The sequence below is a fragment of the Dermacentor albipictus genome, chromosome 2, assembly GCF_038994185.2.
Source record: "Dermacentor albipictus isolate Rhodes 1998 colony chromosome 2, USDA_Dalb.pri_finalv2, whole genome shotgun sequence".
NCBI lineage: Eukaryota > Metazoa > Arthropoda > Arachnida > Ixodida > Ixodidae > Dermacentor > Dermacentor albipictus.
This window is the reverse complement of record NC_091822.1, coordinates 93,401,636-93,426,516: the sequence shown is the minus strand read 5'-3', so window position 1 is coordinate 93,426,516 and position 24,881 is coordinate 93,401,636. Positions and strand designations below refer to the sequence as shown.

Genomic DNA, 24,881 nt, shown 5'->3' with positions numbered 1-24,881 from the left:
GTTAGGCTATTTTGCAAAGTTGTTCTTGCTTGGCGACCTTTTTTATATGTTCTTTTATGGCCAAGCAGAAAGCATTCGGTATGAAGAGAAAAAGAGACAGGACAGAAGAACGCCTAAGCCATGGTGCTTCCATAGAGGCCGTCTTAAAATCACCAGCAGTATATCGACAACATGTCCATGCTGTGAAAAGTACTCTCTTTATTGTTCAATTGGGTAGAGAAATTAATCACTCCTTATTACACGAACGGCTTCTTTTCTCCGTGGTCCTCGATCCTCCACTGCCGAACGGGAGCTTCGACTTCGCATACCTGGCCAAAGAAGAGAGCCGTTCAAATGCCCGGTCCTCTTCGGAGCCGTGTTCACCTTTAAAAAAGAGATGGTCGGCACTTCATATCGAAAGTATGTTTTCATTCTGTAATCAGTTCAACTTCAAGCAGTACTTCAATGAGAGTTGTAAGTTGTAAAGCAACAACTGTTGCTTTTCCGACAGAGAGTTTTAAAAAAATCACCTGTGATGATTTTAATCGTGGCTATGGAGCTATATTTCGCGAACAGGTGCAGACGAGAATAAAATATGGGATATTCATAAAATAAAAATATGCATTAAAAATATGAGGACACCTAAACACTTTTTATGAGTTGCGGATGCGAAAGCATTTATGTCCAATAAAATGTTTCTGAGCTGTCGTCCGAGTTGTAAACTCCTCACGGGCAAGCGAGCGCATTTAGACGCCCGAGGAATTCTCATTTGGCCTTACCGCGGCGAAGTTAGAACGCAGGCGACAGTTTGCGCGGACAGGGAACACACGCATAACATAGGATTTCGAGAGCGAGAGCCAGGGGGACATGGCGCTGGGGCGATGCCCTCTGCCCTCGCACAACAGTTGGCGCACTTGGCGGCAGAAGGTTTCCCTGCCACCCGCTTTGCTCCGACGAGGCGCGCTCGTGACTTGGCGTCGCACCCAATGGCAAATTAGGTCCCATTTTTCTGCTACAGAAGACATACGCAGGCTTTCTCGCTCAATCGGTGATTTCAGGCTTTCGCATCGAACGTTTCGCTAAATATTTCATCGCACGTATTGCAGTTTACAAATGGTAGCCGGCGGTTTATGAAGACGTATCCACTTGGAACGATTTGTGAAGAGGGCACCGGATTTAAGATCTGTGACGTGAAACTTGCAGTAACGTAAATATGCACAGTTGCTCAGCTTACTTATTACGCGCAAGCGTTGATACCACGTCTGCCAAATTGGCGGGATGAGGTGCCTGGGGGATGAACGCCGGAGGATGAAGGTGCCTGGAGCTGGGCAAGAGAATCGCCGCCTTCACGCCCTTTACGCTTGTGCTTTAACGCCGCGGGCCTCGCTGCGCCTGTTCGCGGCGTTTCATTGCATGTGTATCAATATGCTCTCCCTGTGATAAACCACCCTGTGATAAACCGGAGGCCTCGCACTGTCAAGCCCAACGTAGCGTCCGTGGCCTCTCCGTTTGCGCTTCGACGGCGCGATACTCACTGTGCATTCTCGTGGTGTCTATACGCTTGCCGGTAAGCCACGTGCACGTACTAAAACGTCACTCGAACTTTTAAAGCGAAAGCTTTACTGGCGGCGAACTTGCGATTTCGCCGTGGCGGTGCTCCGAGGAGGCACATAACATCACAACGTGTGCCTCGCCGGGGATATTTCTCTTTCTCTCGCACTACTGCGCACGGGCCACTAGTAGCACCGAGCCAGAGGTTATCCGCCGCTGCGCAGCGCCTCTCCGCCGCCGCCGTTTGGTAAGACGTGACAAGTTCCTCGTCATTGCGCTCGCCTCGGCTCGCTTCGTCAGCTGCATCGCATGCCTGATAACATGTCGGAGGATTGAAAAGGTGAGCTCACGTGCCCCGCAACCACGGTCGATGCGGCAGTATGGAAGGCGACAGTTCTGATAAGCAGGAGGAGGCCTGGAATCGACATTGGAACGAGATGAAGAGGAAACGAATCGTCCAGGAAACAGACGAACAGCGCGCCGAACGAACGCCGCAACATAGCTAGACAACCAGATTAACGTGGACCTGCAATCAAGATTAACCAAGGCTAACCATGCTATGACTTGGCATTTGCAACGTACATCCTGGCATAGCCGAGCTAAGCCACTGCCAATTTTAGCACGACAGCATTAAGGAGCTCGTGTCGCAGAAAAGCCGGTGTCGTGGGCTTCGGTGTCGGCAGTGTTGGCCGTGAGCGAAAATGGCGGTAGGGAATTCATAAATAAAAACAACTTGCAAGATGGGCTGGGTGGGAATGGAACCAGGGTCTCTGTAGTGTGAGACGGAGACGCTGCAACTCAGCCATGAGTTCGATGGTTCAAAGCAGGACTAAACCACCTCTAGTAAATGCGGTGTTGCTTCAGAAACGTGCCGTAGAAAGTTATACTGCGGTGTATATCTGTAATTATGAACATGTAAACTACAGAAGTCGCAATTGAACGAGTAGTGAAGTACGTTTCCGCTACATTTCTTCTGTGCTTGGCGCACACGGAGAGCCATCTTGTGACAAACACAGATGACCCCCTCCTCGCAATGTGCGGCACTGCCCCGACAGGTGGCGCGCCACTCGCCCACGTCTCCCCTTCGTCTCGCTTTAGTGCGTTGGGGCCATGCAGGCACCGGTGCGAGGATGCCCCAATACCGTCGTGTTTAATAAGTTTTCTTGCTCCTTCCCCTTCCAACTTCAAGCATGCGTCACTCGAACCCTCGTGTTTAGGCGACGTAGCTCCTCTTTCCGCTCACAGCGCGATTCCTAGGTGCAGCGTCCGATGCGGGACCCCTCTGACATGATCGCTGCGCCGTAGCGCGTCTGGTGCGAAAGCGCCCCTGCGATGTGTGCCGTGCTGCTGGCGAGGAGTCATGCGTCTACGTAGTGCTCCCAAGCGAGATAGAGGATGATCCCATCGACGCGCCAGCCCCATGATCGCGTCCGCCTTCATGGCACGTCGCGACCCGGCTGTCCGTGCCGGTCACGACCTTTGGTTCCCGTAGATCGTTTCTCCGCCTGAGACTCCGAGTTCTTTGGTTCGTTCCGCTTGCTCAGGTGCACGTTTCGTTGCCGTGCCGAACGCTGCGTTGCTGGACACTCACCGCGTGTCTTTGTTACTCAAGAACATGCCGAGCGAATAAGCGGGCGGTGCGAATGGGGTGCGATAACGCTATCGCGTTCCAATCTTGAAGGCAAAGCTTAAGCGTCCTCCAATTCTTTTTCTCTCTCTCGTTCCCTAGGCGCTACTGCGCATGGGCCACTAGTAGCACCGAGCGACAGGTGTTCCGCCGCTGCGCAGCGCCTCTCCGCCGCCGCAGTTTGATATGACGTCACTCCGCGTTCGTCGTCCTTGCGCTCGCCTTCGCTCGCTTCGCTAGCCGCGTCGCATGCCTGATAGCATAACGGAGGATTGAAAAGGAGAGCCCGCGTACGCTGCAACCATAGTTGAGGCGGCAGTACGGCCGGCGACAATTCTGATAAGCAGGAGAAGGCTTGGTATCGACATCGCTACGAGATGAAGAGGAAACGAATCGCCCTTGAAACATAGGAACAGCGCGCCGAAGGACTGGCTAAACGCCGCAACATAGCTAGACAACCAGACTAACCTCGACCTACCTGCCGTGGTTGCTTAGTGGTTATGGTGTTGGGCTGCTGAGCACGAGGTCGCGGGATCAATTACTGGCCAGCGTGCCCGCATTTCAATGGGGGCGAAAACACCCGTTTATTTAAATTTAGGTGCAGGGTAAAGAACCCCAGGTGGTCGAAATTTCCGGAGTCCTCCACTACGGCGTGCCTTATAATCAGAAAGTGGTTTTGGCACGTAAAACCTAATAATTTTTTTTTAACCTGGACCTAAAATCAAGATTAACCAAGGCTAACCATGCTATGCCTTAGCAATCGCTACGTCTATCGTGGAATAGCCGAGCTAAGCAACTGGCAATATTTTTAACAACGTGCATCTCTATGCGTTGAATCAGAAAAAATTGGCAGAACCCATCTTATGATGATTGTCAAAGGTATTGGGTTTAGCATTGAATTAATATAGCTACACAAAGTATTTCCACTTAGAAGGAATTCATATATGAGGCATGTAGTGCGTCAGGGTTCCTTCTTTAGCGATGCCATAAAAAAACAGACGACGCCTTGTAGGGCCGCCACCGCAAAGCGTGCACCTGGCCTCTGAGATGCCTGGCTTGTGGGTGCGTGAGAACGCTGAGAAATTCGTCGTGCAGTGACCGGCGTCCTCTCTCACATATCTTTCTGAACATGCTACGCCATCTAGTGGCACAGCCGAGAAGTCTGTGCGTGGCCTCCGAGACGAGAAACATGAAGCGCCGGTGCTTGCCAAAGCTAAAGTTGTTCGCTCACTAGCCGCACACCCAGAGGCGCATACACAGTGACTCTAGTTGGCCAGAATTTCGCTGAATAGCGGCACATACCCATTGCATTCATGGGGCAGCTCGCTAAAGCGCTGGCGTGAAAGCCGTTAACTGGGAAGCAGCACACAGCCAGTGCATTTGTGGCGCAGCCTGCTATAACGTCGTGTTGCTGTCCTTGAGCAACCCTTGAGACGTGGGTTCGGTTTAGCATAGAATCAGACAAATTTAAGGGATCTTTCTCATCCTTGTAGAGCGTCACATTCCCAGTGCTTATACCCTTATCGAAGTTGGCGTCAAGGCCGATCAATGAAGAGCGGCACGCACGTACTGGCACATATCCAGTAACTGAAATTAGCAACAACGAGGTTCATCAATACCAGAGCAGGCCGAACGGCACGTAAGCAGTGGTCTAAGTTGGCGCGTAATGAAAGAAGTACACATAAATTAAATAATTTTTTTCTTGCCAGTCGCACGCTGCAAGTACCACGGCCTTGATGTGGAGTTCGTTGAGTCCGTCAGTGTAACCCATACGATATGCACGTACAGCACTAATCACACACAAAGCCGTGGCTTTGTTTAAACGCACTGAATGAAGTGGTCGAACTGCTCACCGCCGTGAACGCGAATAACATAGCATAATTAGATTGACGTAAATACTTGCCTTAGTGATACCACGCGTTTCACTGGCTACGCTCAGCGTCATGCACGCTTCACATTGCTCACTTCGCGATAAGAGGCCTCACTCTTGCGCCGTCATGTTGACCTGACTACTTCAAAGCATTTGCGGAGCACCAGAAGACTATGGCCGGCCAGAGGAAAATTCGTGCGCTGAATTCACAAACGCTCATGAAAGGTTTCTTAGGTAGGAGGAGGTCGCGATGGAACATCGTTCGAAGCGACATAAAGATGTGAGTGACGTAATTTTGCCCTGGACTCATGTTAGACTGGGGTTCAGAATAAGCATTTCGACTCCAGACAATCATAACACGACGATGCATATCATTTGCTGTCGCTTTTCTTTCTTCTTTTCTCGTCACCACATGGCCGGTGGCCTGTCACTGGCTTTAAAAAGAAACGTGGCGATGCCTTTATTAGCGTTATGCAGTGCACACCTTTACTAGAGACGATGTGTCTCTGGTTACACTTGTCAGTGTGGGTATATGTATACATGTGCGTGCGTGAGGGTGTGTGGTGTGGGTGTGTCTGTGCTGGCGTGTGCGTGCGTGTGGGGATTCATGCGACCATTATTCGCTCCGTTCGGGAGCTGTATGTCATTTTAAAGCATCACTCTTATTCGAGCACTCCAGGTAATTTTCGTATTATTGGTGGTACTCGATTTTACTCGCCCTGTTCTTTTTCCTATATACCATCATGCGGAGGTCCCGCTTCATATCATAGACAGGACTGCCGTTCGTCGTACGCAGAGGTTACAGGATAAACAAAACTGTGCGAATGAACACTACCTCGCTTAGACTTAGCGCTGAATTAATGATATTGGCATTATAATGGCAGCTTGGGGCTAGCAGCATGGAAGACCAGAGTGGATTGTACAACAGCAACACGTTTTGAGAAATAGAAACTTTTAGGCGTTTTCTCGTTGTTTCATGTCGTATAAAGAACTATAGCCTTGACGGCGAAGGAAAAAATAATCATTCGCAGCCCTACGAGCAAGAGAAAGCTTAAACTAAAGAAAAGAAATAAAAATGCTCAAGACACATCATTGACAAACTTCACTGTTGTCAGAAACGGGCACTACACTTCTATTTCTACCACCTTCCAGAGTGCCCTGACGAGTGTGAACAGGCCGGCTATGATGCGCATACAGAAACGTGACCTATCAGACATTAGGCAGAAGTTCACAGCATAACATTATTGTTGTTGCCTTCCACAACAGTGCGCGCCCAATACGTTTATACACTAAAACTGCACAATGCAACTTGAGATGACAAATCACAGCGCGCCACAAAGGTATAAGCACGCGACATCCTCGTCTATCAGTTGTGGCTTATGGCCAATCAGCCGCAATAATGCTTTCCAACGCTTAGCCGCGTCAGCTCACGCGGCGCAGATAGACATAATTATGAATAATGCATGTTGTCGGGTGAGTCGGTCGTACATCGTTAAGCAAAGTGCTACGTAATACAAACATGGACGAGAAGTGCATGTTTGTATCGCGTAGCACCTTGCCTAACAGAGACATAATTATTCTCGCAAGAATGCTGACCCCCTATAGTAAGAATTTCTTCTTACTTCGGGAGCTACGACAGCTGTTTAGGTTTGTGAATCGAGTTGCGCTTATAGTTGGCGCAAGTACTGATGTTCGCAGCTTTGCTACCATCGCGTACCCACATTTCTTAAATAACAGCGCTCGTCTTTGGAGCGGCGGGCATGACAAGCTTGCTGATTTTACGAACAGTTTTAGCTTTGTGAATATGCTTTTCTCTTAAGAATATTCTTAAGCCAAAATCTGCTGGTAAGTTTGCCTAATAAATTCCGCCCCTAGTTTCTCGCTTAAAACTTTAAAGGGGACATGCCTTGCAACAAGCTGGCCACAATGTGCTGTGATCTAACTAGTTAGAAATTATTTAGTAATATTTTGGTCATCACTTGATTTGAATCTGGATTTTTATAGATAGTATGTGTTGCCTCTTCGAGAAATTCAGTTCTAGGACTAGATTATGCCTTAGGATTCTCAAGTAGACATGCATTGCGACATGTCTTCCACAATGCGTAAATTGCTAAGGTTAGTTATAAATTTAGTAAAATTTTGGTCATGAGTTGATGAGAATCTCGATTTTTCGTGATAGGACATGTTGCTTCTTCGGGGAATTCAGTTCAAGGACTGCATTTCGCTATCTGCCATAAGTGATTTTTCATGCGATTAGCATTTTTTGGGAACTTCACCCACTTTGCGGTATGCCTATGTATATCGGTACCTCTGTCTGTCCTCGGTTAATCCCTTCCACGTTAACTTCTGCCACTGGTTCGATGGGGAGAGTGTTGGGCTGCTGCACACAGGTACCCGAGTTCGAAAACAACTTTCGGAGCGACTTGGTTCACTGACTTGGTGACAGCGGGCGCGAAACTCTTTTATGCTAACTTGGGTCACTCGGTTTGTGGCAATGGCTATGTGCCAATATTCAGTGAACCTCTCTACCGCAAACTTGGCTAACTGGGAATGTGCTGATCTTCAGTGAAGCATGTCAATGGAAAATTGGGCCACAAGGCATATGTCACTGGCTATACACCGCATTTCTGCATAGTGATCAAGGCATACGAAGAATTTAATCGATAATTACACACCCAAATTAATAAATATTGATAATTGCATCGATGCCGCCTATCATCTGCAAAGGATTCACTCGCAGCTAATTTTGGTAAATTCTGTAAGGTATAAAAAACATGGTCTAAGCATCATTACGGCCGCTACTATTATTAGATGGCACTGCACACAGGAATTACGAGTGCTCTATAAAAGGAAAGACATTTTGAAAATGAACTTTGAAGAAAGGCTGGACCGATTAAATAATGCATCTACCTATATAACCGGCCGTATATATTTTATATTCATTAATAGCCATTTTAGATAGCGTAATTTCAATGGAGTGTTGTTCTTGTCATATTTAGCATGCTGCATTTTAGACAGAAAAAGAATTATTTTGCCAGTAAATGTTTTGGTATCATATCAGTTTTATGTCCAAAATGCTTTACATCAACACGTCCAAAGCCGGGGAATGGTGTAATGAACCGTTTCATTACGAAGTAATTTATAGCATCACTTACTTGTACAGTGACGTTCTTAAATAATATATTTTAATGCATACAACCCACACAAATGGTACGTGGAGTACTTCCGTAATTGAGCAAGGCAATGTATTGTATACTATAAACTCAACTCCTGCAACATTTGAGAAATTGAATCAACAAAACATCTACTATAAAAACTGGTCTGCTAGGCATTAGTCAGTTTAATGAAGCATTAAAGGTCTTTCTGGACCTGCGTTAGGCACGGTTCGACGACATCGCGGTACATCATCTTCGCACGCTCAACGTGCACCTCTGATTGCCTTTCGGACCGCATGGATATTTCCGTAAATACGTGTAGTATACATGGACGGCCCCATACGAATGTGGCGGCGCACATTATGATAATTAGCTTTGGAGAAGTTTACTGTTGTGTTTTAACTCGATCTGCACGTAAACAACCATATATTTTAATGCGATTTCACATGGTAATCGCATCGTTACGACTTCTGTCTTTCCACGCGGAAATATTACAAAAGTTGATGTTGATGAGAAGGCCAGTTTTTTTAGACAAATATTGCAATATGCGGCATTGTTACACAAGCGTGTTCATGTAAGCACCTTCTCAAAGAATGGAAGCCAGCAAGCAATTGCCGCCAGAAAAGAAGCATCAAGCATCTCGTAGTTAACTCGTTACTGAAGCATACTTTTAAAGAGGCGGTGAAATTGAAAAGTACGCAAAAAAATAAAGAATAGCCATAAAAGAACGGGACAATGGCGTGGGGTACCGTGCTGCAACCTTGTTTCGCTTTTGCATCTCTGTAAATATTTCTGAAGTCGATTCACTTGACTGCTTCTAGAACAGTTAACACCTTTAAATTTCGTGGCAATTGGGAGCCACATTGAAGAACTTACTACCTTACACGGGTGAATCACCCACCCCGAATCCCACAAAGTTGCATTCACAGTTACTATTTTCCTTGAAAAATATCCTACCAGATTCCATGGCGCCATCCCTGTGAGCCAGGAAACGGTTGTGGTCACGCTGTGGTCGGCCACGATAGCCCAGTTCTTCTGAGTGGTCCTCTTTTTCACTCTGAAGAAAGACGCAGACTTCATTTTTATTTGATTTTCAGATCGGCATAAAGGTTGCAAAAAGTGTGAGATAAAGCTGCTCTCTTTACTAGATACAAATATATATTCATCGTTATATGCAGTACTATCTCGAAATTCGTGGGTTACAGTGCTGTGCAGGTTTTCTACCAACCGGGAAAACCGGAAATTCTCAGGGATTTTGAATAGTCTCGAAATACTCCGGAAAAGCTCAGGGAATTGGTGCTTCTATTACAAGAAAACTGGTGTAATTCGATTGCCATAGCAATTATATCAGCACTCCAGGCGCATTTATGCCGTCGCCGTGATGTTCCGTATAAAGTCCAAGGGCGGCAACACCTTCGCCTCGCGCCATACGCTGTATTTGTGAGTGAAAGAGTGCGAGGCGAGCCGTCGATCGCCACTGAATCACGCCTCCGCGAAAAGGAGCAAAGCGGGCAGGAAGCGCGCCGTCTTCCGTCCCGCTCGAGGCACTCAAAGCTGCGAGGCACCGGGGCGAGGGGAGGGAGAGGGTAGGGTGGCATTCTACTCCGGCTGCAGCTGTGCATGTGGCGGCTGCGTGCATTCGCACTGCCGTATCTTGAAAGCGAATGCGTTTCAGGCAGAGTCTACATGCGCCGGCGGCTCGTAGCTTTGTGCGTGCTGTGTGTTCTCGGCGCTCACTTTGCGATGAAGGAATGGACAGTATGAAGGCCACTTCGCTCGCTGCTGCTGCCGCGTTGCCTCATGCCAGCGTTTTGACAGCTCGTGTCTGCGGTCATCGAGTGTGTTGTGTTGATGTTTGCTGTGCGCGCTGACACCATGCTTTTTTTTTTATTGGTATGATATAAGGAGATGTTGGCGCACAATTTAAGGCGCCGGCTACTCCTCATCTCTTGAGTGGTTCCGTCACACATCGTACAGGGTTCAAGGTTACATATCAAATAGTCTGTTCACCCAAGCACCAGGACTTATCACGCAGCGTTTCCACAGGAACACTATGACGTAAGGAACACATGGTACATACAATATACAATGTATATGTCTCCACACTTATGTAGATGAAAGTCTCAAAAGTACAAAAGATATTGCCGCCTAATAACACCTTGTCTAGTCAGCGGGTGGTACATACATCGTGTAAATGCATTATCACATACAGTTATCACGCAGCGTTTCCACAGGAACACTATGACGTAAGGAACACATGGTACATACAATATACAATGTATATGTCTCCACACTTATGTAGATGAAAGTCTCAAAAGTACAAAAGATATTGCCGCCTAATAACACATTATCTAGTCAGCGGGTGGTAAATACATCGTGTAAATGCATTATCACATACAGTCACAACAGAACAGTCAACATAATATAATTCACAAACAGATGGATATACACAGTGACAACGAAATGAAGAGAACAATGAAAGTGCTAATAACTTCCAGCAATGCCGCTGTCTTCAAGAAAACTCTTTAGTGCTTTTAAAGCGCTCTTCTGCAAGGCCGTTGTTGGCCAAGGGCCCAAAATTTTCCTTAAACTGAAAGGTCTGCGGTCTAATTTAATTAGCGCTGATTTAAGTCGGCTTCTTGGTGTGTCGTGATGGGGGCAATCTAGAAGGAGGTGATATATATCTTCGTCTACAAATCCACAATCACATTCGGGGGTTTCCGCACGGCCAATTCTGTGTAAGAAATGCTTTGTGTAGGCAGTGCCTAGCCTTAATCGATGAATAAGGGTTTCCATAGTTCTATCTAATGACAATGAAAATTTGAATTCAATAAATGGATCAATATGGTATAAGTCCGAGCTCTTAGAATTCTGGTCAAACCAAGTGTTTCTAGACATTTTGAGAGACGTTGTCCTTATAATGCAGCGTAATTCATCCTTTGATATTGGGAGTGGAGATGTATCATCTTTGAGGTGTGCTTGTCGTGCTGCTTCATCGGCTGCTGTGTTGCCAGGAATGTCACGATGCCCTGGTATCCACTGGAATGCTATTGCATGTTTCGCTTCGCTTGCCTTTGTGAGGTTTTTAAGTGTTTCGTATATTATACTGTCACTGAATGTTTTCCCCTTTGTGCTGCAGAGTGATGTTAGAGCCGCCTGTGAATCGCTGAAAATTACCCATTTTTGCGCTTCTGTTACTGACAATATAAATTTTACCGCACATAGGATTGCGAACAGTTCAGCCGTTGTGGACGAAGTCGCACGAGATAACTTAAATGATTCTTGTTTGTTGAGGTGCGGTATAATGAATGATGAAGTTGAAGAGGTTGCTGTACTGGAGCCGTCTGTATAGACGTGTGTGTATCCTGAATACCGCATATATATCTGGTACAGCGCTAGTTGTTGAGCAGCTCGAATGAACATGTCTCTTTTTGCTGAATATCCCATCTACTGACAATTCGATTTTTGGAACTGTAAGCAGCCATGGAGGATACTCGATGTCTGAGTTCCAAAATTCATTTCTTGGCAATATGTGAAGATATTCTTGAATTTCTATATGAACATAACTTCTATCTCGTTTCATTATGTCTAGAGCCAATGGGTGGTTTTTATGCTGGGTTTGAAGACGGAAATAATGCCGACATGTTTCTGTAGTTCGCATAACTGGAAATGGTGATTGGCGAGCCTCAGCTATTACAAGAGAACTAGAAGTCGCTCGTGGAACTCCTAGACATAGGCGTAGTCCTCTAGCTAAAAGTCTTTGAAGTCGCTCTTCTGAAGTGTGGGAAAGTCCGTGTAAGATGGGCACGGAATACGCAACTTTTTGTCGTATTAATGCATTGTAAACAGTCATCATGGACGATACTGATCCGCCCCATGATGTGCCTGCAAGTCTGCGAAGTACAGTCACTACGGCATTGACCTCGTTTTCGAGTTTCTTTATGTGGAGTGCCCAGGATAGCTGCCTATCAAGTATTATGCCTAGAAATCGATGCTGTGTGACAATCATTAGAGGGTGTCCTTCCAGATTAAGAGTGAAATTTTTTAACTGCCTTCGAGTGAAGGGCAATACAGCTGTCTTTGCGTGTGATAGTACCATTCCTCTCTCCCTCAAAAATTTGTTGATTATATTTATGCCGTCTTGCAATGCCATTTGAAGCAGTTGAGCATTAGACCCAGATGTCCAAATACACACATCATCTGCATACAGTGAAAATTTTAATTGTGATGGCAGCCTTCTTGGTAAATCAGCCATGACGCAGTTAAAAAGGAAGGGGCTGAGTACGCTTCCCTGTGGTACTCCCTGTTTGACAACATGTTCAGCACTTTTAATTTAGTTAGCAAGTGAATGGTTACAAGTTGACACGGCCGATAAAAGCATACCCTTACTTCGTATGACTGCCTGCTAATTTGCTATTGCAATCGATGCTTCGCATTTTGGGTGAAACTGGGACATTCTTGTGGAAAGTGAACGAAAGTTGGGGTACTGCTGGCTCGAGTAAAAGAAAGAAATCGTAACGAATCGTCTTGGACGCGGTGCCGTCGGCTGGAGGTGTTGCCGGTGTACAGTCAGCGATCGACTTTGCAGGCGCCTGATCAGCCACGACAGGCGCCTGAGCTCAGAAAGCAGAACGCGTGTCATAACGCCACTTTGCGAAAGTAAGCTTCGCCTCAGTACGACGCTGTTACGCGGAGAAGCGTACGCAAAGTACTGCGGTGAAACTTAACAACAGTGAGAAGGGAAAATTGTCGTGGGAGACAGCACGTATTTCTCAGTTATACACGCGTGCATCTGCCGTCTCCTGTCACAGTACGAGGACTGATATGCCTAATATGCCTATAGCCTATAATATATGCCTATATACCTATAATATGCCTATAGGCCGTCGGAGCTAACTGAAAGGCCTTCAAAGTTTTTTCAGAGATTAATGTGGCGATTTTTGGCCTTAAGGACGGTAAAAGACAAGCATGTATTTTTGCGGACTGCCAGATCTTTCGGACGTTTTTGCGGGCCCTAGGGAGCCTGAAAAATCGGACTTTGACTGTACAACTGACCAAGAGGATGCTTCAGATGCTCCATGAGACGAACGTGCGGCAGAAGGATGACGATAATTAAAAGGGCTGACGCATAGAGGAATGAACGGGAAAGGATGCGTTCCACCGCTTCTTTGAAGGAGTTTCAGCTCAAAAACGGCCTTGGTTCACACCGAGATGCAGGTGTCCTTCATCCTAACCAAAATAATCTCTTTAAAGTAGTGAAATGCAACACTGAGGCGTTGTGCGTGGGCTGAGGTTATGTCAATACAATTGATGTTCACTTAGCAACTGCTCAAAAAGAATCTCACTTGTGACAAAGTTCGGGCCTCATACCAATGAGCTCTCTATCAGTTGATAGAAAATGCGCATAGTCGAAAATATTTGCTCCTGTATGTATCTCCTATTTATTCTTATTTGAAGATGTTCTACTAGATTTCAAATGGGCTTTGCCATTTCTTTCGAATATATTTTATTCGATATGTATTTTAATAACGGCTTCCTTCTGTTTCTTATTCAATAAATTCAACACCACTCCTTACTATTCAAATTGAATAGCTTCTTATATTTTTTAAGATGCTTACTAGAGAGTGAAGACATCGGATGACTTGGTCTCAGCCCGTTCTGAGATAAAACAAAGTTCTGTGTCACTCACGGAATTTGCAAAGGCACTCAGGGAAAAATCGGAAATCTCAGAGAACTTGGAAATGTCAATTTGATAGACTCTCTGGTGCGGCCTCTCCAGGCTGCCGCCTGTTATGTTCCCGTCGACGGCCAAGGAGGCGCCCGCCCGCCACCCTCCGCCGATAAAAATATTATGGTTACGCCACTGGTCTTTTCTAGAGACGTACTTTTCTAGAGACGCATGTTCTACCACTAAAGAAGTGGCAAAGAAAAGAGGCATCAAACTGGGAACGTAACCCAGTTTCATGTTTTTTTGTACCTCTAGCCTCTTTAATTTCACGCCACCACGTATTTCCTTTCTAGAATGAAAATTTGTAACTTGAGCGTTTTCATGAAAGTAATAAAACTGAATAGGAACAAGCAGAAGTGGCACAGAGGGTCATATGAAGAACTGTTGTATACATTTCAATGTAAGATAAGGTCCGCGCCTAATAAGGGATATATGAAATTTTGCATGTGCGGCTTCTCATACGTTTCGTTTGGGCCACACAATATGGTGGACGTCGTCTTAGCAGTAAATGTAAGAGAATAGCGAACGTGGTGGTTCGTCTATCATTGGCACTGTGTCTTCCCTTGGACGTCTTAACTGTTTGCGAGCTTAGGGCCATCAATGACATGTTGGCCATCATGTGTACGGCACCCTATGATTGTGGAGAAGTACACTTTCAGTACTTCGCATATCCCTCGTTAGAAGAGACAATACGAGTGCGTTTAAATATCCATAAAGTCATACCTTTTGATTTCATTCCCTTGCAATTCCAAAGCAATGTTTGTATTTCTAAAAAAATAAATCTATGATTTTCTCGCTCAGTATTGTTACGCTAGTTGAGGCTGTAGCACATCAATTTTTGTCAGTTCCATAGGATATTATTGCGGCTGAGTTGCACGAATGGACGAGAATTATAAATGTTCTATGCAACACAAGGTAGCGATAACCGTAGTGCTTGTATATGTGATACAAACGTTGAGGATTAGTGCGATGTAGTTGGTTGCGACGAGACGTTTAATGAAAGGTTAAGATAAGAGAATAGGTACATGGGTGCTCATTATGCAGGTAATTCACTCATAAGCTCTACAAATTTCGCACGATTATGGAAAAGTGGTCATTGCTCGAGCGGAAATGCGATTGCGAGCAGTGTTCTCTTTAGAGGCGAGACGGCCTGTTGCAGGAGCCTAAAGTACAGTGCTGAGGAACTGCGAAACAGTGAAAGTTCATCGTCGGTCAACATATCTCCTCGGAGGAGCCATGCAATGTGCATTTGTCGCACAGCTGGGGACATTCTCCAGCTTTTCAAGACCCGGAGTTGTTTGCTTGAACGAAAAGCACACAGGGCGGACATATTCCCGAAAGGGTGAGGAAATTGACTGCTGCAGGAAAAGTCTAGAGACAGCTCGGCGCAGTGTAATGGAATACCGATGTATTCATGTTCAGCCTCAACCGCAGAAAACGTCCTCCCTCCTGATGTTGCAAGGATTCAAAGCTGATGGAAAAATTGAACGGTCAGTTGTTCAGATAAGCAAGAGGTGCTCAGAGTAGTCATGGAAAAAAAGCAAGGAACACTTGAGTGCTTACTTGAGTAACATTAAAAGATAGTATGGAGACAAGTAAAAGGTTAGACTGTAACAAAAATAGCAAAACCTAATTAGCTCAAGCAGGCTAGGGGGCTGTTTGTATGTCAGTACTCAATTTCAAATGGGGTTTCATTAAATATCACCATGATTGTTATCAGGCTGAGGAGCGGTACTCAAAAGCAAGATTAGTTTGGAGTATTTATGGAGAAAGGTGATACATTTGGTGTTTGAAGATGTTAAAGGTATTCATCCCCTATTTTCTTTCATGCCAAGGTGACATCACCCGCGCGTTGCGAACCCTGGTACGTGCGCTTACCCACGACGCAGAACTGCGCGCACTGTGGAATACAGATGATATGGCGTAGTGATTAGGGGATAGCGGTGGTGCCGTAAGCGGAGCTGTGGTAGGACACTACACGCGAGGCAGGTTTAGCAATCAAAGCAACGAGTCCGTGGTTTGGAGACTTAAAACCTGCCTATTACAATGGGAGCCGCCGGAAAGCTTGCACGAATGTTTACTGCACCGCTGCAGTGGGCCTGATTCAAAAGCACGCGCAGGCACCCGCTGCTCGTCCAAGTCCAACACATTATGGCGCATTCTGTAGCAATCGCATCGTCGTCGTCAAAGCATACACTGAGCTTGATCCTGTTCTTCATTACACACCGACGAAAAACTCGGCTCTCCTCTCCGAAACTAATGCGAGGGCTATTACACAGGACAGACCCGTCTGCAGTTTCTAGATGCGTACTGACATTTGCATATGTCTTAAGAAGGCAAAAAGAGGCAGTACCCTCGCTCAGCATAACAGATGCACTGTGCAGCAGGCTGAGTCGGCGTCTCTCTCGCAAGGCGGCTATTCGCTGTGACGGGTCAACAAAGCCACCGTAGTCGGTTGTCCGTGTCACGTGTCACGATTCTTCCTTCAAACGCGCACCTATTTCCTTGCCGTACTTCGACGCTTCGCATTGCTTTTGCGTCATGAACACCGTCAGTTCTTCGTTATCTCAAAACCCAATACTTCACTCTCTATTTAAAGGAAAGAGGCGGCACTACATGTGTTTGCAGAGTTAACTGTGCAAAGGAGGGCGCTTAACGGTCATTGCACGCTGGTAAGCTAACAGGGCATCTATCCCGCTAAATTCTGGTTACTTCTGATCACGTTATATAAGGGTTCCATTAAAAATTCAAGAGAACATGAAAAATGAACCAAAGTTCTGACGAAACTAAACGTTGTAGCCTATAAATACCGTGCGCCTTCCGAATCTAATACCTACTGCGTACTGCACAATATATAGCACAATGTTCTTGTTTTTCTTAATAGGTGTGGTTTCTACAACTGTCTTGCCAAATACACAGAGAAAACCGATTGGGGAGAGAGAGAGAAAATAATGGAGAGAAAGGCAGGGAGAACAGTCACATTACATAAAGGGATAACCACGCGAGAATGTATTCTCTTGCTGATTTGTAAAACTAACGAAGAGCCCTGATTCCTTTTCAAACGAGTAAAGTATTCAATTCTATGCTATTTAACTCACCATTGCACCTTCGTGGCACTTCTCAGCACTTTGCTCGGTCCTCCCTCCTGAATATTAAAGAATAATGAAAACCATCAAAGTGTTTCGAAGTGAAGCTCATAGAACGTTCCTTTGTCTTTGAAAGCGCGGTAAGTGGCACGCGGAGCAACTCACATTACAGAGGTGCTTCGCATGCAGCATGGAATACATATGAAATGATTCTCTAACAGTGACTTTCACCATGCCTGCAGCAAAGACTTTGCTGAAGTAGGGGTTAGAGCTATCCTACTACGTGCTATAAACTCTTAACAGTGCGCTAAACACTACCTGGTGAAGCAGTATATTGGGAACAGGAAAAAAAAGTAACATTCAAGTACGACTAGTTTAATAGGCGCTCTAGTTGATTGTAATCTGAAATATGACAATCATTTTGTTCACATAAAAAAGAAAATAGCTTACGGTATACGCATCTTAATTAAAGCACGCCCTTACTTCACACGTACCACATTGCTCTCACTTTACCACTCTTTCGTCCACTCTCACATTATTTACGGTGTAATATGTTGGGGAAACACCTATAATAGTCATATGGCGTCTTCACAGAAAGTTCAGAACCGAGCCATCAGAATAATTACCTATAGTTCACACTTTTCTAATGGCACATCCTTACTACACGAGAATAACATCCTTACTATTTCAGGGCTCACTAAATACAACCTAGGTATTTTTTTCTACAGATTTCTTATAATGAGCTACCATCGATCACATTTTCACCATCTAACCTGACAACTAATAGTGCCACCAGATTCGCGTTGAATAACAATTTTCTTTTACCAGGAATCCGCACTAACTACGGTAAACAAACCGTGGAATTCACTTCCATGTCAGTATGGAACACTCTGGCGCTATAGATGGCGCTAGAGATACAGAGAGAGAGAGAGAGAGACAAAAAAGAAAACAGTATAAAAATACAAGATCTTCACACCAATTCAAAAGGGAACTCAATGTGCATTTATTATTGACAAACTAATGAAAAACTTTACTGTAACCGTTTTTTGTCCGGTCTTTTTGCTTTGTTTTGCTTTGTTGCTTTTTTGTTTGTTTGTGTTCTTGTAAATATACTACTGGCATTTTCATCACATAAAATTCTTTATGTTACCGTGAGATAAGCTAAACCTTATTATTATTTGGAATAAATTCTGTATTTTGCACTGTTAGCGTTCATTTTCTCTTGCTTGTAATTACCTTATTATTTGCTACTGTTGCTTTGAGATGTCAATTATTATAACTATTCTTGTACAGGAGGTCCCGATACATTCTTAGACTATGGGACTTCCTCCTGCATACCAAATTCTTGTTTTTTACCCACCTTTTAACAATAAATTCTGATTATGATTCTGAAGACTGTTGCCTTCTGAAACTGGTGCAGCTCAACATAAAAAGGAAGAAACAAGCCGAGCCGGCCAGCGCGCTTCTCTTTCATCTGGCCGGCTCGGCTTGTTTCTTCGTTTCTATGCTGCGCTGTACCAGTTTGAAAATGCAATACCCACTCGTCCAATCCTGAACCCTAGCGAAGACTGTTACGATGGCGCTAGAGAGAGAGAGAGAGACAGAAAAGAAAGCATGTTTATGCCACTGTTGCATAAAAGGCAGAAGGAAATTTAGATGCACACCAAGCAGTCAGATAATCAGTAAACTAGAAAGAACTCAGACATTTAGGGAGGAGAGGGCACTGCTGGGACTAAGCAGCAAAGAAAGATTGAAGGAAAAGGAGAGGAACAGGAAGGTACATTACACAACTTGTATCCTGCAAGCATAGGGGTGTCGTCCGAATCCTGACTTTTTGTAATAAAGGCTTAAAAAAAGACGTCGGTACGTTTCAAAAAGGGAAGAAATCATACAGAGAGCCATTGATCGGCCACGTATAGTCGCTGACAACATGAGCACTACAAGAATATGATACTGCCCAGCTGAAACAAAATTTGTATAGGTTGACAAGGAAATTTATTCACCCGTAGGCATGCTTACAACTGTGGTATGAACGAAAAGTACAATATGAGGTACAGCACATGTAATACATCATACTTGGTGTAAACAAAACAGATTAGCAAACGAAATAATAAATGGTGTCTGCTTGACACTGGCTTTGCCACACACAACAACAACAACAACAAAACTCTTTACAGCGTACACGCAAAAGCATTATTCTCAGCCTCGAACTTATGAAAGGTACCCGGGCCACATACAGATACAGTCTGAACTCGGGCAACAGAACTGAGCATTACTCTGACTGTAGAAAGACTGCCCCGGGAGACGGTTATGCACCGCGTAGACCAGGGGCGAAGAAACTCGGCTTCACTGAGTTTGAACAACTGTTCTTCAAGATGACCCCATACTATTACCCGTAGTTTTCGCATTCTGGGGTACATTGCTCTATTTAACTGCCGAGATCATTCTGCGATGTTGCGGAAGCACCACAAAACGTAGCTAGCGCTATAATAGACGTGACTCGCAAACCGATCTTGGCGCTGTGGTGGCCACACGATGGATATTCCGAACATTCTTGCAACTAGCTTCGAGAAGGTGCGTGCTACAACGCAGTCCTTTACTACATGCGCGTTGGTCTCTGTTTGCGCGCAATATATGCATTTATCATTCGCTACCATATGCCAGCGTTCAAGCCTGTCTCTTGTAGGTAGAACACCCCACTGATATTGCCAATGAAAATCCTTCACTTGAGAAGCCAAATCAGGTGAAAGCACGGCTGTCCATGTTTGTGTAGTAGCTGTCCGTGGAAGTACAGCAGTCTCACACAACATTTCACAAAGCCTGGAAACTGGTGTCACACGCCACTTTGTAATTCTTAGTTGTACAGCTGGCTTTGCAAGCGCGCAGCCGCCGCATACTGCGGTGCTGGCGTTACCGCCGTCGGAAGCAAGTTGCCTGTACACTGCGGCATAAGCGTTCGATGGTAATGGCCCAGCCAATAAAGGAGCAGTGGCCTACCAGGGTACTCATCATCATCAAGTAGATCACATGTACTGTTAGTGCACAAAAGCCTACCGTATGTAACTATGCACGGCAAGCTCCATCCTCCGCTGGATTTGGGGAGACGCAAAAATTGCTGCGCTACGTATTGCGACTTGTTTGCGCCAACTAAATATATTTGCGTATTTACATGAGATCAAGGGCCACAATTAGTACATGACCGGGGTTGTTGGAGAAATATGGGAGAGGCCTTTGCCCTGCAGTGGGCGTAACCAGGCTGCTGCTGCTGCTGATGATGATGATGATGATGAGATCAAGAAATCTCCCGTGCTTGAAACAACTTCCTTCTTAGTACTTATCGGTCGTTGTGTCACCGGTTTGAGGACCAAACCTGAACGAATAGGCATATGATATAGGGAATCCTGATGTGAATGCTCACCCAAAAGGTAATATTTTAGCGTGAAACAGCTGGCTTTTTTTTATAATTAACCTGGCATTTACACTATCCGACCAAAGTAATTAAGCTGTTAGCGGGCTCCAGGTAGTTCAGCTTTCTTCCAGAAGTGAAAAACAGGTGCACTACGTTTTAGCAGGTGCAACTTTTTTGTAATTCAAAAGTTGTCACCATTTTTTTTACGGCCGGTGAACTTGTTCGCCTTGAAAGACACCTCAGACGAAAAGAAATAGAATATGGCCAATCAAAGGTTCTATGTGGTTTGAGCCAATTATTCACATTCATTGCCGGAATAACACTATGCTCAAGACTGCGCTTTTTGAGGCGGCATCGCAGAATTTCGAGTTCGTCATCTGTCGTAAGGTCGTACTTATATTCCGATTATATTAAACGCCCAGTTACGCCGTCATGAAGGACGACATGTCCACGAGCAAAATGCGCTATATTTGTTTACCATATTTTTTTTTTCATTTTACAGCGAAATTCTTTTATCTGGCCGAAGGTAAACTGCTCATGTTTGACTGCATTGGAACTAGGTGCTAGGCAATTACTTATTTATGCAAAATCAATTCAGCGATAACATCTGCTCAGTGAAAGTGCTTACGGTAGCAGTGCAGCTCTTGTCCTAATTGCAGCAAAAGACCGCGTTCAGTTGGACCGAAAATAAAAAATCTCACCAGCAGCCAGAACTGCGACGAGCAGCATTAAGCAACAGGTGTTTCTTCCGAGATGCATGGTTCCAGATCTAGAAAGCAGGGTGCAGATTTAATTGTCTTCATATCGTTTTAACAAACTTTTTTTTTTAGTTTGCTTCCCACAGGGTACCGAGAGAGTACTCTGTACAAAACGGTAGATTAGACGACACAAATACCAAAAATATTTTGATGCTACATGAGGTCTCTCATATTGTTATTTGCATATTGTTGTTCTGGCATACAGTATCACTTGGCAGAGCAGAGCTTTAGCAGAACGCAGAACTCAACTTACCCTCGTGAACGTCCGAACGGTGACTGAAGTCGGACCTGTCTCGTCCCTGCTTGACGAAAGCGTCTTGTATAAATAGTACCACATGCAATCTTCAAGAGAAGGAAACAAAAGGAGAAAATTGACTTTCCTTTCATTTCTCATTCAGAGCGAGTGCACGAGAAAATCAAGGCGGCAGCCTAATTTCGAATTCCATGCATTTAATGCGTGCAAACCGCGCAGCTGCGTACTTCTCCAGCGGCTTACGAAGTGGTCAACGCAGCCTAATGGTTACTGACGAATAGCGCTTACGTCACACATTTCTGCGTAACTCTCGAAAAATTATGATCCTGGTGGGCCTTGCTAGAGTCCCCGCGACATTATGTATGCACTCACACTTTCTGGGTGTCAACATCTGCCGTTACTTCAGCTACATACAAGCCGATTACTTTGACAGTATCCCATATTAAACAGCGGGGACATTTAGCTAGTCCTGGGCGCGTTCATTCTTGGAAGCTGTAAATGTGTTTTTTTTTATTTCTTGCTAATGGCCAGAGATTTCTGATGTGTAAAGCTAGTGATCGCTAATGCAATTTTGCAATTTGTTCAGCAGAAGCAAATGATGTAGTTAAGCAGTTGCAATAATTCAACAAAGTCCAGTAGGCTAACAAACAAATAGAGAATGCGTAAAAATATTCTCGACAATCTTTTTTTTTAAGAAACTGAATGACATTACGTCATCATACTTTACTTGCACGAGTTTTAAGTACGCTTGTTTTTATATGATAAGTAGCTGCGCAATGTTTGCATAGAGCATGTCAATGGCGTCAGATAGTTTGGGGATACAGAAGCCAGTGCTTATAATTGTAACGCTTTGGGTAAATTCTTAAACACCATGCGCATGACTGGTCATCCGTAGTCCGTGGGAAAACAAGTCGCAGCACTTGCGTAAACTCCACATGTTCACGCAGCCGTTAACGCACTGATAGCTTTGAGTAGCGTTAGAATACATACAATGCTCAGTGGCATAATGATCGCAAAACACACACACATACAAAATTTAAACCGAACAAGCACACGACGACCAATATATGGCAGTTATATCAACCAGCAAGAACCAACTAGGCCAAGCGCAAGTTCTATTGAAATTGAATGCATAAAATGGTGCCGAAAACGAAGACGTGAATAGACGCAAAATCGACGGACACCAGAAGCGCCATCTTCCAGCTAAATTTACTTTGCAAGTGGCGCACATATGGGCTCAAAATCACAATAGCATGAAGTTGCCATCGGTTTTTCGTTGTTCATAACCATTTACTCGAAGCCTGATAGATATACAAGAAAAAAAAAGTTAGGAAGGCAAGTTCAATTAGAGATAAAAGAAAATTGACCACATGGCAACATATATTGTTTATCAATGCCTCGATGATTTGATGCATTAGCTTGCTGTTTATAATAAAGCTTAGCGCCATCAGGAGGACCGGAGATGGAGACAGGACAAAGCGCCTTGTCCTGTGACCTTCTTGGGTTGTCTTGTTTGCGTCAAGCTATGTTATTGAAACTCCACGACTAGCCGTCAATGCATTTCGCAAAATTATATTCTCCCCTCGTCTAAGGGATGTCGTGAGGTGGCTGAGATTTGAATTACAACCACATATTTTGACGTGATCATCCCAAAAACTACCCCAATAGTTCTGCCCATTTTAAATATCAAAATAACGAATGAAAATATTCCTGCATGTCTTGCATATGTAGAGCAATGTCCATAAAAAACAAGGACTCAGTTTATCTGGCCTAGTTTTTGATAATACTGAGAATAAAAAGGGACAATACCTCATACATGGAACGTGTCTCTTATCTGCTAGCATGAAACGAGGGCGCCACTTGTAGCTGTGAACGGTTGGGAGGCAGGGAACAAAGTGTGTTTATTATAAGACAAGGGGCTGCTTATTAAGGACAGGTGGAAATGTGAGCATGCGCACTTCGTACCGTAAGGGCGCCTGTTAACACGACAGTGCACATACATGCAGTAGCAACTACTTCACGCTAAGGCTGAACCCGTAAAGTCTCACGGTTGGTTATTTATATTGAATGTACTTCCGCCTGCTTCTAGGAGAAAAGCTTTTTTTTTTAGAAAGTGGCATATTGCGTTTGATGGGCTATATTCCTGTTAATGCGGTTTGCCGTCATACTAAGAAGCTGAGCTAACGAGCATATTACAATACACACTCTTCACATATGCACATTCGCTGAAAAAAATCGAATGTACCGATACACACGAACCAGCTAGCCGTGCATGCTCACCTACCTTGCTTCTTTCAGGGGGTGCGCACAGTCTATGCGCTTTGACCAAGTACGAAATTGTTTCGTTCACAGGCTAAATTGAAAGTTTGCCACACGTGGCCCGTAATACCTTTTGTTCTTAAATACGAATTGTTCGCTCAATGCATGGAAAAAAACTTGAAGAAAGTAACCATCTTCGATCACTAAGAAATGTTTCTGTTCTTTTTTTTCTAAGTTATCACGTTAAATTACTTTTACGATTTATATAATCTTCATGGAAGCAAACGGTTCTACTGATTACATCATTGCCAATAAAAGTATTATGGTTCCATGCTTATTGCAAACATCAAGTACACAACTGCAGCGCAAACGGAAGTATCCGCGCCTTTCGCAGCTATTAACGGCGACCGAGCAGCTTCTTTAGGCCTAGCTGCGATTGAATAGTGAGTTCGCTATGAGTTTTTGTCCCCTTCTTAGCGGTCTGCTTGTTTCCACACGGTACAACTTCTTTGCCGCTTCCTGCTACAAATACTTGCCGCCATTTTCAAATGGCTGTAAAAAAAGCAGTTGAGGCTCCGCCGAAGCGGAGCCTCAACTGACAGCGATACTGACAGCGATAGGAAAGCTGCACGCCGTGATTGCTTTACTACGATGGTGTTCTAACTGAAGAGCACCGACTTTTGGGATGCCTGGTTATGCATAGCAGATCACGGTCACAAACACGGACAAAGTGAGGAGTGGACAGCATAAGTATGACTTCCAACTGATCGTCTATTTAGAAAATTGCATTTTATGAACACTTTCCTTCATGATGTCACAAGACTGAAATGCCTGCATCAGGTGGCCATGCTCAGAAACTTAGTTTCATTGGACGACAGAAAAACAGAAGGTGCGCTTACACACTACACACCCGCCTTTCTAATGCAATACGCTTAAATTATCTCCCTAACATCCTGGTTCTTATTTTCGGCTATTATCTTACATGTGTTGAACAAGGGTTTACACGGCTTCCTGTCCTTTATTCCACTGTCATGAGAATGCACATAAACATTCCCATCCTGGTAATTCCCCACCTTCCCACACTCAGACACCTTCCAATTTGATAGATATAGCTGGAACCACACGATAAGGCAACTTCATATACCCCGCCAGACACACATGTTACAAATGGATCACGATTTTTCACAGTGCATGGCTCTTTCTTTT

General features: G+C 44.7%; 1 protein-coding gene across 1 annotated transcript; it reads right to left on the bottom strand.

The window, feature by feature from the left end:
- Positions 1 to 174: 174 nt before the first annotated feature.
- Positions 175 to 23,249, bottom strand: LOC135902748 (uncharacterized). The gene is made up of 6 exons (XM_065432967.2): positions 23,226 to 23,249; positions 21,417 to 21,505; positions 21,107 to 21,174; positions 17,009 to 17,055; positions 9,140 to 9,239; positions 175 to 363 (listed from the first exon to the last, which is right to left on the bottom strand). The coding sequence occupies exons 1-6, from the start codon at positions 23,232 to 23,234 to the stop codon at positions 227 to 229; spliced, it is 450 nt and encodes a 149-aa protein (XP_065289039.2). The 5' UTR covers positions 23,235 to 23,249; the 3' UTR covers positions 175 to 226.
- Positions 23,250 to 24,881: the final 1,632 nt, after the last annotated feature.